This window comes from Battus philenor, unplaced genomic scaffold (assembly GCF_028537555.1).
Source record: "Battus philenor isolate CCGP_79_NKW_IND1 unplaced genomic scaffold, ilBatPhil1.0.hap1 SCAF_21, whole genome shotgun sequence".
In the NCBI taxonomy this organism is placed as follows: Eukaryota; Metazoa; Arthropoda; class Insecta; order Lepidoptera; family Papilionidae; genus Battus; species Battus philenor.
In genome coordinates this window covers 7,659,289-7,675,606 of record NW_027181684.1, presented here as the reverse complement: position 1 = coordinate 7,675,606, position 16,318 = coordinate 7,659,289, and the positions used below count along the sequence as shown (strand labels likewise).

Below are 16,318 nucleotides of genomic sequence, written 5' to 3'. Positions count from 1 at the left end.
GTGTTATATGACTAAGCATATTGTTTACCTGTTATTAAAGCATTAGCATATATTTATTACGTAATTTTATGATTAAAATATGCGACACAACTGAGATTATATTTTCTTCACGGCGTTAAAGATTAAGATGTATGTGAATATTAATTGACGACGGTAAGATTTCATTAGGGTTGACACAAACTTTTTTAATAAAAGTGACTAAAAATGTAGGACACCTTAGAGCTAGTGATATCAAAAGAATACTAATTTTATATTTACGTAAGCGTTATGTATAGTTTTCTACACCTGTCACACGATTAACGATATACGAGGCGCCATGCTTTCGTTCAAAGAAGACCGGTATCCCTCAGTATAGACGTTATCACAACACTTAGTAACTTTAGATGAACTAAAAGCGTATACCGCCGGCGACTGGACACTTATTATCTAATTCATACTGATAATAAATCTAACACTTACTGTTGTTATTTTATTTGCACATAAATCGCTACATTTTAAGATATAATGCTTTTAAATAATTTTAAATAAATAAAATAAATCCAGTGTTAGTTTAGCTCAAATGAAATGAAAATAGAGTTCGAAGTAATCAAGGGTAAGCGTAATAGCCGGTAATTGTGACGATTTTTGGTGGAGACCCATGCCTTGCAATGGGCGTCAGCTTACATGATGATGACGATGATCTCGCAATTTAGATTCAAGGATTGTTTTCAGAATTTACACGTTTAAAAATAAAGAGACTTACTATTAAATCTACAATTAGGTATGTTTTACTTTGTACATGCAATGCCTTGATGAATACATAGAAAAGTAGCCTCAGATGTGCAAAGCATGCTTTACCGACACCACTAACGTAATATCGGTAATTGTAACAGAGTTCTAATATAAAGATCTGGACAATCTTCTTATATTTGACTAGCAGCGTAATAATCTTTTTGGTGTGAAATCCGAACTCTCCGGCGGTTCAAATCACAACTTCCCGTACCGCCGATGACGACCCGTACCCACCTACAGGAATTATATTCATCTTCCATCAACAACTATTTTTTAACTATCAAGCCATTTTACAATATATTTTTAAAATAAGGATGTGACTGCTGATACAAAGAAGTATATATTTGAATTTTATACTATCATATATTAACTATGTATTTTGAATTGTATATTACATATACATAGTTTATATATAAACTCGGCTTAGAAGTGATATATCGGGTTTTGAACAGCGCAAACTTTCGATGTCGACAATGCCATTAGTTAAGAGAAGAATTAATACATGTGATTATTTTAGGTGGAATTTACTACATCATTTCAAGATCCCTTGGTCCAGAATTCGGAGCGTCAGTCGGAATTATCTTCGCCTTTGCCAATGCAGTTGCAGCTAGCATGAACACCATCGGTTTTTGTGACTCTTTGAACGATTTGCTCGGCACTCAGGGAGTAAGGATACTGGACAATGGACCAAATGACACCAGAATTGTGGGCACCGTAGCGCTCCTAGTGATGTGTGTTATTTGCGCTGTTGGTATGGATTGGGAGAGCAAGGCACAGGTAAGACTTCTAACACGGATAAAATATTTTTGTACAAACTACTGTTCCTGCGTTAAACATCATAATTAAACTTTTGAATACGGAGTATTTTCAAAGAGAAAAAAAAACACTCGGTACGTAAGTAGTAAAAATAAAAATAATTATAGAAAATAAAACTCAGAGATAGCAGGATATAAGTTATCGAAATAGTTGAACACACTTTGTTACATTTAAGACGGATAGTGTATTGGATTCATTAAGAAATTAAAATAAAGACGAATCGCAACTGGTTTACGCGGATCGATAAATGACTAATATCGATTCAAGAATATACCAGCTGATTGGGTATAGGTATACTGAATGTATAGACAATTTGTTTGTTTTTTATATGTTATTATACCTGTAGACTTTGTACTACCTGAAACAGTAAGCCTGTCGCATTACAATAAAATAACTAAATTATTATAACATATTTCAAAGTTATCCCTTTTTACAGGGCTATTTGAAATTGTTATAAAAACTCTTAAGCTTTTTGCTAGATAATCATTCCGTAAAAGTAAAATGCGTTTATCGAATAATTAAAAGTTAAAACATTTAAAACGACTTTATAATAAAAATAACATTACATGCACGTGTTGTTTAATGGTAGTAATTAATCAAAATTGGCACATAATTGTTGAACTACTGTCATTTGAAATTGATTTGCGAATTAACACCTGCATTTTACATGGAACCTGGCAAAAGATTGATAGTGTGACGTGACAGTCGCTTAATTACGACGCGCGGTCCCCCAACGATTGCTTTGCGAATGAGTCGCTCCACGAATTACATATAAACGTTTTTTAATTCCGCACTAATTGAATGAATAAGAATTGCGTCTTGTGGCCGATCGCGTCCATTATACCAATTAATTAGTTAAGGACACGAGATGTGAGCGTGTTACAAGCGTATCGAAGAAATCGTTACGTATTTAATCTGCAAATGATATCGAAAGGACTTACGATGCATAATACTTTTGCACAAATTCTAACGATGACTCTACAGAGTGAGCCATAATAAAGTTAATTTAATAAAATAAATTAAAAAACTACATTTTGTATTTGTTCATGTAACATGCCCCGTGGAGGGGTGAAACACGTGTTGAGTGAATTTACGGTGGCGGTTGTGTAGTTTGCATTGTCTGTCGCATGCGCATTTACGAGCGGGCTGGCGGGCGGTGCACTTTCATGCACGACAACCACTGCATGTGCGGAGGTGGCTAGATATTGGTCCTTTCTTATTTAGGATGGACTTCCGCAATGTAACGCCTGAATCCATTAAATATTCATGTAATTTGACAAATATATATTGTTGAGGGAATGAAGATCATCAAGATCATCAGATCTTCAAGAACATTAATTCAAACGACATTGAAGATCTTCAGAAACACGTACATTGCAAGTAGCTATTGGAACCGTTGCCATTTTTTTTGAATGTTTTGGTTTAATTCAGCAAGTGAGAGCAGAAATTTATAGCTGACTGCTCTTAAGATATCCTCATTAAAAATCACAGCGACGAATCTGGACTTCGTGGTGGCTATTTAAACAAAAAAAAAACTCTCTTCGACTTTTTTTGGTAACATTTTTACAACCTGTTAACTCAAGGAATTTTATTTATTACGCTACTGCATCTTTGGTTACAAAAAACTACTTAAAAAACAAAATCAAACTTTATTATGACCCATCTTGTACATAACATAAACCTTAGTCACAAAATTAGGAAATGTATCGTGGCATTTAATTTATTTGAAAGTAATAAGTAGAATTTGTAATAATAAATAATTATTTTCAGAACTTCCTGATTGCAATCATTGTGGTGGCTATGGTTGACTTTATGGTGGGTACTTTCATGGGTCCAAAAGACGTAGTGGAAGTCTCAAAAGGATTCATCGGTTTGAGTGGTAGGTTTATTTTGAAAAATATTTATAAAAAAAAGTAACTTATTATTTTAGATAAGATATATTTGCGCTCAACATTCGGTCAGAACGAAATTAATATCACTTATTAATATGCGTAGAATTTCAAAAGGGTCTCGTCGCATTTGATTTTGGTTTTATAAATAAATCAATTTTTGGGAAATAAACATGTTAATACAAATTATTATCCTAACATAAATGAGAGACTAAATCTCGAAGAATCACATTCTAAATTAAAGCTTAATACCGTGACAAATAGACAAGTATAAAGCGTTTCCAATCTATATCTAGAGAAGAAGTAAATAAGAATCAATTTACTCAGAGATGATTCTGAATATAGTTTGAAATCATTTCATCGTGTACTTTTGTTAAAGCATTGTGAATAACAACACCGTTTAAACGTCATAATGTTTTTTGCAGCCAAGGTTTTCAACTCAAATCTCGGACCGGACTTCCGGTACAGCGAGAATCTAGATCAAAATTTCTTCACCGTTTTCGCGATCTTCTTTCCATCAGTCACAGGTATACAGGCCGGCGCGAACATTTCTGGAGATCTAAAGGTAATTATAATAATTAAATATTATATTATTATATTATATAGAACTTTAAAGTAAATACATGGTCGAGGATCTGCGATTGTAATACTGCGAAAGTCGTGGAATGACACATGTAGAGACATAACAAAATAAATAAGGATATTAATGAATAAATAATTTTTATGAATGAATGAAGTCGAACTCTGTTTACTTTGTTCTACATCCAGTTCATATAAATTTGAACATTACACATGGCAATAAATGCTTGGGTAAAATTTGTGTTGTTGAACTGTTTCGTATAAAACTGCCTGTTGTAAAACCTACTTCTAACCACTGATCAATCAGAGAATCTCTGATTGCATTGTTCGCTTTTAATTAATATTACACACAATTAATTATACACAATTAATTATTCTGTGATATCAATTGAAAATTTAAATTACACGATATATATTTATATTTTGAAAAATATCGTCTGCCGATTGTTTTTTTCTTTTTAGATAGTATATAAAGAACAAAATTCATAATAACCATTTATAGGTTTAGGTAGAAGAAATCAATAAATAAATATTTATACACCAAACAAATCTATTCGTGAAAATAAAAAATTCGTGATAAAAATTTCCTTTGATTTTCTGTCTTTACTTTTGCATGTATGTATGCAATCAATAATGTATTTGTCTCTGCGGACTAGTTTCCTCAACCTAGCAGCATTATGCTCATTTTGCATCGCTGAAATAGTATTACAATCGTTATATATCTCGTTATATATCGTATTACATTAACTTTGATTGATTAAGTAACGAAAAGCCTTTATGCATAGTTCTATAATCTTTATTTTAAATAACGTTTTTTAAACACAATTACGAAACTCATAACTGTTCATACATTACCGTTCACATATCTTATACGCACCGGGACTTTAATAAAAAGTAGTTTTGAAAACACGTACATATTCCTGAGGGATATAAATCAGTACAACTGTAATAGGTCAAGGCAAGGCCGGAGAGTACTCGCTTCAAATTGGACTTGCAATATATCACTTGTACATACATCGGTTTCGGCGTGAATACATAGCTACGCACTACGTTATTAAATTTTAAGGGACATGAACTTCTGTTTTAACCACTTTCGTATAACTATACAGAAGGATCATTTGTTTTAGGTGTATAAATTTTAAAGGAGAGAATATCTCATTTATCTGCAAAAAAGTTTTAAGCTTTTATACCTATTTATAATCACCTGTGTAAAGAGAACAGTTTGATATGTATACAGTTGAATATGTAACATTATTTTTATTCTTTTGGAGTACGATACGCGAATAACTTAAGGCAGTATAAAATCTACAGATAGACAGATAGTAAACAATAATTTATTTTAGTAAATGATGATTCGAATTCTGAAAACGCTTTTTCTTACTATACTACTGCACTTTATACTATACGTTACGTTTATGCTGTTTATTAATTATGAAACCATTGATTTTTGGATAGGATATTATTTTTTCCTTTAAAGTTTTTCATTTATCATTAATTATATAAGTCGAAGATCGTGACGGATAAAGGTTCGTAAATAATTACGTAACTCCACGTTTGGTCCTTGCTATTACAATAAATCTTTCTGGATACAAAATGTTATAAAAAAGCTAAGTTGTCTTTTAATGAGAAAAGTACCAAAAGGGCCCTATTTGAAGAGAAATTGTATAAAATTGTCCTCTCTCTTTGTCATCCCTCAACACGAATAAAAGCTTCTTAAAAAGGTTACAAACATCGTAATCTAAGAGTATGTCAAAAACTCAGTGATTTGTTTTTATTGCTTTTACATTTGTGCAAAAAACCACATTTAGAACGAATCATTCTTAAGCTTTTTAGGATTTTTCTACTAATTTACGTTTGATTAATTGTTAAAATTCATTGTATTGTGATTTTAAGATATTACCAGGCAATTTGTAAAGGCATACTGTATAGAGTAGGACAAGGAGGAGCGAGGACAAAGAATTACTAATTTTATGGAGCCTAGAAAATATATAACAAGTTTTTCTTTACGTCTACCTTTAACCTTGTGCATATTGTAGTTTTTTTCTTACTTATTAACTGTAAAATTATGTGAAAAATGAGTAACACAGATTTGTATATTTATAAATCAGTATTTACAAAGTTTCATATATTAACTATGGTTGTTTAATTATATTTTTTGCTTACCAAACTTTTGTACTACTCAAATGTCTTCAGGTCAAATATTTCAGATTGTATGATTAGCGTTCTTCTATTTATTTTCAATAGCGGTAAACCTATATCATTTTTATCGTCTATTTATTACGTTTATTGAATGATGAATATCCCAGTACGAGAAATATACATGGGGTTATTAGCACAAACACGTGGAGGTGAAATCGATCCCAGCAGTTGTTGTGGGTGGGGCACGGGCCATGGGCGATGACGTCATTGGTTTTCATCGTTGTTGTGACAAGGAATTTACGGGCGAAACGAAGAGGAGGGTGCGAAGCTTTTAGAAGCGACAACAGATGGACCTAATTAATTATGAGGACCCAATAATTAAATTTCTTGTTTTACACCTAAAGGGTATATTTGTGATTTTTTCCGCACAAAGTTTTCCATCTGGTGGTAGATATTTTTTGCATGGGCCTTTATAGATACGCGTATAAAAATAAACTCCTAAGTATCGACTTTAATAAGTTGACAAATTTAACATGGGTCTGAGAGTACGAATATTTTTTCATTAAAGTTCCTCAGGACATGATGAACTTCCCTTTTTTAGTTTTAAATCTAAATTGTAAAAGCATATAGTTAACTAAATCTTATTATAGCATTAAACAGTTTTACTTGATCGAAACGTGTAGAACTTGGTTTATTTATTCATTAGGAGGGTTGATATTATTAGGGGGACAGGAAAGTAGTGTCGCTTTCTTAAATTAAATTCACACGACAACATTTTTAACAGATGTTTATTCGTAATCAACAATATATTCACCTTCGTTATAAGCAACCTTTTGTTAGTACACGACGTCTCCAAGTACGTAATACCAAATGACAATTAAATACCGACATGCGCCAAAACGACATCACTTTCCGATCCCCCTTATATATTGTTTTCATAAAACTTTGTTAAATTGCATTTAAAAAGCAACCGTTTAGTTTCTGCCTAAGTCTTTTAAATATATATTAGTAATCCGAGCTGATGCTAACTTACTATTTATTTGTAATATAAAAATAATTGACCATTCAAAAGTGCGTGGAATTGCCTGCTTATAGTTGTGATGCTCTATATATATATATTGTTGATGAAACAGAGGCAATCTACCAAAAAAGTGCAGATATTTCTTATAAAAAATTCATGTGACATTGATATGAAAAAATTTGACCATAAGGTGAATGCACGACACATTTAGGTGAATGCTCGGCTCATTTTGTTTTGACAGTTTCATGGGCTTCAATAAAAATGAAGTCTAACAATTTAACTGAAGCAGTTTAAAATGACTTTTAAATTACTACGCTTGACGTGAAAAATCATTTAGTTTATTCCCGATTATGAGGACAAATGGCGTCGTTAATATACAATACAGTTTGTTGCAATTTATTTGTCCGTCCGTCGTTTAATAACATCGTAATACATAGCTATGATATTATTTACGGGGATTTATCAAGTATTTTATTTAATTTTTATCATTCTTAATTACTTCTATATGAATTATATCGTTAGGTTTCGACTATGTTGAACAATACATATATTTATTTTATCATAGCTCCCAAATTTGAGTGAGTTTTTTTAATAATTTTTAACTAGTTATAAGTGAATATTTTAAATGAGTTGTTAGAAACGCGTAACAAACTCCATGATTTCTTTCAGGATCCTGCCTCAGCCATTCCGAAAGGTACACTTCTGGCGTTACTGATTTCCATGGTTAGCTATGCTCTGATGGTACTGATCTCCGGCGGTGGCGCTTTGAGGGATGCCAGTGGAAACCTTACCGACATTATTACATTGAACGGAAGCGTTGTTGACTACAGCGACGTGAGTGCTTGCGTTAATTCGACTCATGGGTGTAACTTCGGCCTGCATAACAGTTATTCAGTAAGTTATTATTTATTTTTAAATTATAAATTTCAACTACTAATCCTCGAATAAATGACACCGGTAATATCAAACAATAATATTGCTTTCCTCCAAATATAGATGTCAGTGACATGCGACACCGTCCTAACAGGAGGGTGCCATATATCAAATAGTAACTGTAACAATTTATAATCATCATTTCAGCAGTTCTATTTCAGTTTTGGTTCTGGAAGTTCACAGTTAAAAGTAAACTTTCCCTCCAGGTTTCCAATTTGTTCGACTGGAAGGGGCTCCAGCGTTTTCTGATTTCAATAAAGTCACCTATTCATTTTTTATATCGATGTCCTGTGTTGGTCTGGTCCATGTTCACAACTCTTGACCTAATGACGAACTTGAATGCATATACTCTTAAATCTTGGTGATGAACAGAGGCTTTTCCTCTTTCACTTATATCCATTGTTATTCCGTATATTCTTTCATGAATATAGATATAATCCGAGTGATTTTGTGTTATCTATAATAAATAAATGAAAAATAAATAAGTTCTGTATTTCATTTTAATTTAAAAAAAAAAACAAAATTTTTGTTGATCATCGTATTTTGCGCGTGTAGGTAATGCAGTTAATGTCAGCATGGGGACCATTGATCTACGGCGGATGCTGGGCGGCGACGCTGTCGACTGCGCTGACGAACCTTCTGTCGGTGCCGCGGCTTATTCAGGCTTTGGGCGTGGACCGCATCTACCCGGGGCTCATCTTCTTCGCGAAGCCCTACGGTCGACATGGGGAGCCCTACCGCGGATACGTGCTCACATTCTTAGTGTCGTTGATCTTTCTACTCATTGGTAAGTTTCATAGCTAAACATACATACATACATCATGTTTATTAGGTACACTTTCATCGCCATTATTGTAACACATGACAGATGCCCTCTGCAAGGCATATGCGTCCTCAAAGACAGTCATGATGACTGTGCTGCCCATATCACGCGACTTCCCGCGACTAACTGTGTTATTTTTTTTATTATACATCAAAATGACGTAAAAGAAATCACATGTAATAGGCAACATTAAGTATAAAAGGCAGTCATACAGCATAACGCGATTTCTTCAAGAAAACCATTGGATTGATTTGATTAATATAAAAAATAAATAAAAAAGCAAACGGTCATTAAGTTATATATGGTGGGAATGAATTCACATACGTATTACTTGTAATATTTGTATTATTACTATAACTACATGCGACAATAACATATAAACTTGAAAGTTAAAATATACATATATTTCGTTATAAGCAGAAGTAAGGATCTTGTTATGGTAATATACAATGTAATACAGTACCAAGTTTCTTTTATTATATGTATGACTACACAATATTACTGTTAAGGTATAATGTGTCATCTCTCCTTAATTATCCTTTCTGTCAATTGTCGAAATCTGAAAGAACTCTCAATAATCAATTTAGCGATGAAACTGACTTTTAAAGTGCTAAGATTGATGTGAAAAATTTAATTTATTCCCGTAATGGCGTCATTAATGCACAATACAGTTTATTGATGTTGCATTGTGTCGTTGCCCCCACTCTTTGCAAATCACGTGTCCGCCCATCCTTTGATAACATTATATAGCTTTGAAATTTTTATCCAACTTTTGTTTATTTTCATTGGTTAGAAAATAAATATGGGTAATAAATTTGATTACACGACACTGTATATTTATTAATGTTTTAACTATGTTTAAAAATACGACGTTTGTCCTTAGAACACTCATCATATTAAATGTAACATACATTGTTGCTTGTCATTGTAGTAAATAAAATACTAGCAATAATTTCTTTTATTCTATGATTACGCGCCTTTTTACTGTTAAAGATTAAGGTGTATATATATATCAAAATTGTTCTGACATGTTTCCTCTGTGAATGGTCGAGATCTGAAATAGCTTTTGATATTTGATTTAGGTAACTTATAATATTGTTTCGTAATAACTCTAGATGAAATATTAGTGTTTTACAATACATGAAAAGATACGTTATTTTAACATACTTCCGCAGCCGACCTGAACACCATAGCACCGTTGATCTCAAACTTTTATCTGGCCTCATACGCTTTGATCAACTTCTGCACCTTTCATGCCGCTCTGGTACGACCGCTCGGATGGCGCCCCACCTTCCGGGTAAGTACTAATATACCTTATATTTAGATTAAGTAACAGATAATTAAGATAAAAAAAACTGAACTATATGTACACTGTACTTTTATTATTATAAAACTCATTTATTAATATACTATAAAATAAACGTGGTATAACACATCGGGCCTCATTCGAAAGGTGACACAGGCCTAACTAGCCACGGAGAAGGATATATACAGAATTTCTAGATTTTCTATACAAGATCGCATCGAAAAAGAAACGAAAGAAACAAATTGACGTAGTTCATTGGATTGACAAATTGAAATAGTTGAGGGCAGGTCACATAGCGCATGGAACAGATGGCAGCTATGACCCTAAAATTTTGGAATTGAGACCATGGATTAGTATCCGCAGCTTAGGATGTTAACCCACAAGGTGGTGAGACGACCTTGATTAGGCTTTCGGAAGGCGCTGGACGCAGACGCTTCCAATTGATTCTATTGAAAATCTATAAAGGTGGCGACAGTGTGACAATGTCTGACGGCTGAAATGACGATAAAACTAATTCAAATGTTGCAAAGCCCTTTAGATATATGAATGAGGGCTGAAGATGAACGATGTTTCACCTTGAAACTTCATTTATCGACAAAAAATATATTAGAAATTCTTTACACCATTACCACACTATCATAATTATTCTTAGGTGTTTTCTTAAAACATAATTTTTAATTAATTGAAGTCAAAATTCAGACAATGTATTATCGTAAATAAATGCGAATGACACATTGGACCATATGTTTCATTTGCATTTTTAACAGCCACTAAACTTTGACAAAGTTGTATTGTTTACAAAAGTATTAATTATATTTATATATTTTATAATTATATTTATAATTATATATTTTATAATTATATTATAAAAACAATTATATATTATATTTATAATTATATATTTTCACATTAAATTGTTTCCGCTTTATGCAAATATTTGCTAAATATGTTCAAACAATACCTCGATCCAAAGGTATTACACACATATTTTTAATTTTGTCGAATATCGGTGAAAAATGTTTTATATCTTTTTTATAGAACATCCTTAGTACTTATTGAAGGAAAATAAAAAACATTTCTAGATCCTTCTATTACATGTACAATAAAGTGCCTTCTCGTTAAGAATGCAGTGAATCGTCGTTGTTTGCGGGATATCAAATCTTCCGTAATTAAACGTTCCGGTCATTACTATATTTTCAACTGATCACTGTGAATTTGATTTCATTTTTAATTTTAACTATCCAACTAAACGTTACGAGTGAGACTGGGCCAGCTTTTACGACGTTCTTAACGTAGACGGACCGTATAATAATTTTTAATAACAATTAGTAACATTCAGTAATTTATGCGGTTAAAAATGTTAGTTCAAAGTATAATGGTTAAGTTATTTTAATTTTAAAAAATAATTCGTTACAGTACTACAACGTATGGATATCACTGATGGGATTCCTGATGTGCGTGGCAATCATGTTGCTCATCAGCTGGGTGATGTCGCTGGTCACCTTCGCCATATTCTTCACCCTCTACCTGATAGTCCATTACCGAAAACCTGGTACGTTAGCCTTTCTATAAAAGCCAAAATACCCATTCACACGTTGCCAAGTTTATATCAGAGTATACTAGTACGCAAATAACCAACTGTTGACTGAAAGCTAAATCTGTATCAATGAGTTATTGCATCATTTTCTCTCTAGCACGTACAAATGGAGCACTATTTCAAAAGTGTAATATATTACAGGTATAATGTTCAATCTCGCATATTTTCGTATAATTCATATAATCGAAAATGTTTGTTACGTATATAGTATAAATAATAAATCTAGTTGTGTATACCAGCATAGTTAATATTTATGTTAAAACCTTATACATATATGCCTAAAAATAGCAATAAAAATAATAATGTACGTAAGGCTAATACTAAAAATTAAGAAAAGTTTGTTTTTTACTTTTTATTTATTTAGTTTTCTAAATATTATTTTCTAAATATTGTTAACTAAAACCGTTTACGGTTATTATTTATCAGTTTTTATTATTTTCAAGTTCTCTACAATTCTAAATTTGCTTCAAATATTGTTATTAGTTTATTCTAATTATATTATAATTACTGAATCAACACGAATGTATTAACCACTGTAACCTTTGTGACCATGAGACCACGGACATGCAAGTGCAGCATAAGATGTGCAATCGTGAACAAGCGAGCTTCTTAAGATTATCAGAAAACAATACCTATGGGAGTAGCCAATGTGTAGGTGTGAACATGCTACGGTTGAAATGGTGATGATGCTTGAAGCAGTGTACATACCAGCCAATTGTTGAAAATGTTTTCTAGACTTAATAATGTGCATGCATTTGAATAAATAGACTCATAATTCTTTGCAGACGTTAATTGGGGCAGTAGTACCCAGGCGCAGATGTACAAGACGGCGCTCTCCAGCGCACATAATCTGGCGCGCACGGGCGAACACGTAAAGAACTACTGGCCACAGTTGCTGGTACTGGCAGGGCGACCCCAGCACCGTCCTGCCCTCGTCGACCTTGGCAACCTAATAACCAAAGCGGGCTCGCTTATGATAATTGGTGATATATCCCAAGTAAGAAAGCTGATCTGGGTCAATCACTTTTTATTCATCATCATCACTAAATCAGTATATATAAATTATATATTTATTAGATAAATCATCATTAAGCAAAGTTGATGTTAATTGAACATTAGTGGGGCACGTATTTTTATTTATAATTATTATTACTATTCAATGCTGTTGGATGCTGTTAGATAAAATTAACTTACGTAGGATGTGACATCTGAGGGATTGTGTTCACCATGAGCATCATCATATCACCCAATAGAGGCCCGCTCTTAGATATCAGCCTCCCCCAAAAATCTCCACGACGACTGGTCTTGCGTTATCCGCATTCAACGACTTCCCGCGACCTTGACTACATCATCGGTCCATCTTGTGGGTCTCTTACTACAAAACAAATCATTCTCAACCCAATGATTTAATAACCACAGTTTCTAATTGACGGGTTGTTTTCATTTCATTGATATTTATCAGGTCCGTCCATCAACTTCATGCTCGTTGATGCGTATGATTAGTTATGAAAACAACTTTTCAAAAATCATTTGTGGTTGCAACTATTATTAAATGTTGATTAGATTGTATAAATGACGTGTTCAAATTATTAACAGTTTTTATCAATTAAAAGACTTTGGAAAAACCAATGGACTTTAGTAAATATACTTATACTTGCACTTTCCACTACTGCACCTGTGACACTCCGCACAAGACATCACTTTATTAATAACAGAACAAAACGCTACTCATCACATCGCAACAACCGTTTTTAGGGGCGAACGCCCGCTCGCTAACCGCGAATAACGTGGCCGAATCGTGGTTGGAACCGGATCCCTCCTTGGCTCGCTTGTGGTCCATGCTGCCGTCCCAAGCCGCATATACACAACATAAACACAACTTTACTCGGGTACTGGGGTTTGCTACGTGTGAACGACTTCGTACAACTGGAATGCGTTTGTCCAGGTTTTGTTGATGGTTAACCTAAACTAAGCTGCACTTTCCATTTATCCCACTTGAATGAAAACCATTTTAAGACCGTATAATTACAGGTGTCAAAAAAGACATGGTATTTTCAGCTTCGTTTTGACATCCTTAATCAATTTACAAATTCGTAAAATTTTTAAAGGCATGTAAATTTTTTTTTGTTAATTTTTCATTTTATTTTTCATAATCTTTCAGACTAAAATGTCGTACAAAGAGCGCGCGAACAGAGCTCGTGCGGCTGACGAATGGCTGCGTGGGCGAAAGGTGCGTGCCTTCTATGCGGCCGTGAGCGGGTACGGGTTCGAAGCCGGCGCCCGGGCGTTGATGCAGGCAGCGGGCGTAGGCCGTCTGGCGCCCAACGTCCTGCTCATGGGCTACAAGGCTGACTGGGCTACAGCACCCAGCGCGGACCTTGTCTCCTACTTTAACGTCTTGCAGTAAGTTGATGGACTCGTTGAAATTGGTACATTACTACAGGAAATTATCATCGTCATGTCAGCCAATAAGCATCCACTGTTAGGTATTTGCCTACCCTAAAGATCACCACTACTCTTACGTTGCCCGCATTCAGCGAAATTATAAAAAAGTTTTCTTTTTTTGAAGAAAGTTCACACTGATCAAAATTCCAAAAACATTAATAACGCTTTTAAAATTAATTGCGAATAAAGTAGTAATAAACTTTGGCAACGTTTTTTTTGTTATATTTATAGTGCGCCAAGTAAAACTTTCATATGAAATTGTACAAATACTTTACCCGCGTTTACAGTGTTTATGAACTATAAATACTGTAAATTATGAGGCTTTGAGGTTCTGGACCGAATACCAAAAACCGTTATAAATAGCGTAGGACGTTCACCCACAAAATGGACAGTCGTAGATACACTAGTAAAGGTCGCCGGAAGACGCTAGATGCATAACTAATCCGACCGGTCCTACTCGAAATTTATGGATGAGTAATGATGATGGTGAATAATTGATGCGAACCTTGTGTAGCACGGCGTTCGAAACGCGGTTGGCGGTGGCGATGGTGCGAGTGGCAGGCGGGCTGGACTTCAGCGCGGTGGCGGCCGAGGAGGCGCCCTCCCGCGGCCTCACCACCACCTCGGGCAGCAGCGCCGAGTTGCGCGTGCGAGCTGCCAACATCCTGCACGCTGACTCCGATCTTGACATACGAGCACTGCACCCAGACTCTCAGCCCTCCAGCCGACACAACCTTAGTGAGCATACTTCTTATACTACTCAATTCGCTGATCGTAGTTTTTCTTATTTTACCACCAACTTGGAAATAATCTGCTGGCTAAACAACAATTGCAAATACCGCGGGTTTAAGGTGGCAGGGTGCAGAGTGCTCCTAGCCAAAGATCTCTTTTAAAGTAGCGAAGCCCGAGGGTTCCTGGGGGAGCCTCGACTCAACTACTATTTCACCGGATAAGAAGTGACCAAGCCCAAGGCCCCTACGAGGGGGCCTCGGCTTGCTGTCACTTGTCGATAATACCTGCTTGGCATTCTTACACAAGGGCGACCGAGGGAGTCGCACTTCGGCTTGGCTGATTGCTATTGCATGGCTAATGTCACTGCTATCACTACGTGCTAAAGTGCTAATGCTGGGAGAAGATATGGCGAAAGAAACTCTAGCAGCGTTTCTATCAATTGTAATATGATGGGGGATTGATGTTCCCTGTGATATACGATTCGACTTCGTTTTCCGACGAGCCCTGTTGTGAAGTGCTGTGAACGTGAATGAATTTTTTAATTGCAAATCGAATTTTATTTAAAATTTATGCATTTACAGATCTATTGACAACATCTCGTTCATTCACGATATCGGAGAAATGCGACACAAAAGAGAAAGAGAAGAAAAAGGACAAGAAACCTATGGACTTTCACAAGCAGATCGTATATAAATCCTCTTCCGGTCTCGAAGTTTCAACGGATCAGTTATCACAGATGACTTTATTCCAAAGAAAACAGGTAGCTATGAATTTAGTCATCAGAAAACTATTATAAATAATTTAGTAGTGTCTTATATTCTCCAAGTGGAACAAACAGTTGTTGTAGTAGCTTCTATGTGATATTTGAATATCTAATAGTTTTGTGACTTTTTAGGACAAGGGCACCGTGGACGTGTGGTGGCTGTACGATGACGGCGGGCTGACCATCCTGCTCCCGTACATCATCTCACAGCGCTCCAGCTGGGCCAACTGCAAGCTAAGGGTGTTCGCGCTCGCCAATCGTCACCACGAGCTCGAGCTAGAAGAGCGAAAGTATGTACATACATTACTAGAAACAATTTAATTCCAGTAAAAGCAAATAAAAAAGCTGTTTTAACCTATCGTCCGCTTGCGTTTTTTCTAGACTTCCTAAAATTGGTAACTCTTTGTAGCAAACTGTGTAATAATTACTCCCGTGTAATGTTACTGAATTATCAGGCAGTAAATTTAAAAAAGCTCATCAATTAATAACTTGTATGAAATCTTA

General features: G+C 34.7%; 1 protein-coding gene across 1 annotated transcript in view; it reads left to right on the top strand.

Moving 5' to 3' along the window:
* NKCC (sodium potassium chloride cotransporter) overlaps positions 1-16,318 on the top strand; it is a 48,626-nt gene that overhangs the window by 27,835 nt on the left and 4,473 nt on the right. The window contains exons 6-17 of the mRNA XM_068766341.1: positions 1,289-1,548; positions 3,358-3,466; positions 3,902-4,041; positions 7,885-8,109; positions 8,704-8,935; positions 10,147-10,268; positions 11,694-11,829; positions 12,660-12,871; positions 14,036-14,277; positions 14,834-15,057; positions 15,633-15,811; positions 15,947-16,104. Coding sequence (XP_068622442.1) covers positions 1,289-1,548; positions 3,358-3,466; positions 3,902-4,041; positions 7,885-8,109; positions 8,704-8,935; positions 10,147-10,268; positions 11,694-11,829; positions 12,660-12,871; positions 14,036-14,277; positions 14,834-15,057; positions 15,633-15,811; positions 15,947-16,104 — 2,239 coding nt within the window. The remainder of the gene's footprint in view (positions 1-1,288; positions 1,549-3,357; positions 3,467-3,901; positions 4,042-7,884; positions 8,110-8,703; positions 8,936-10,146; positions 10,269-11,693; positions 11,830-12,659; positions 12,872-14,035; positions 14,278-14,833; positions 15,058-15,632; positions 15,812-15,946; positions 16,105-16,318) is intronic.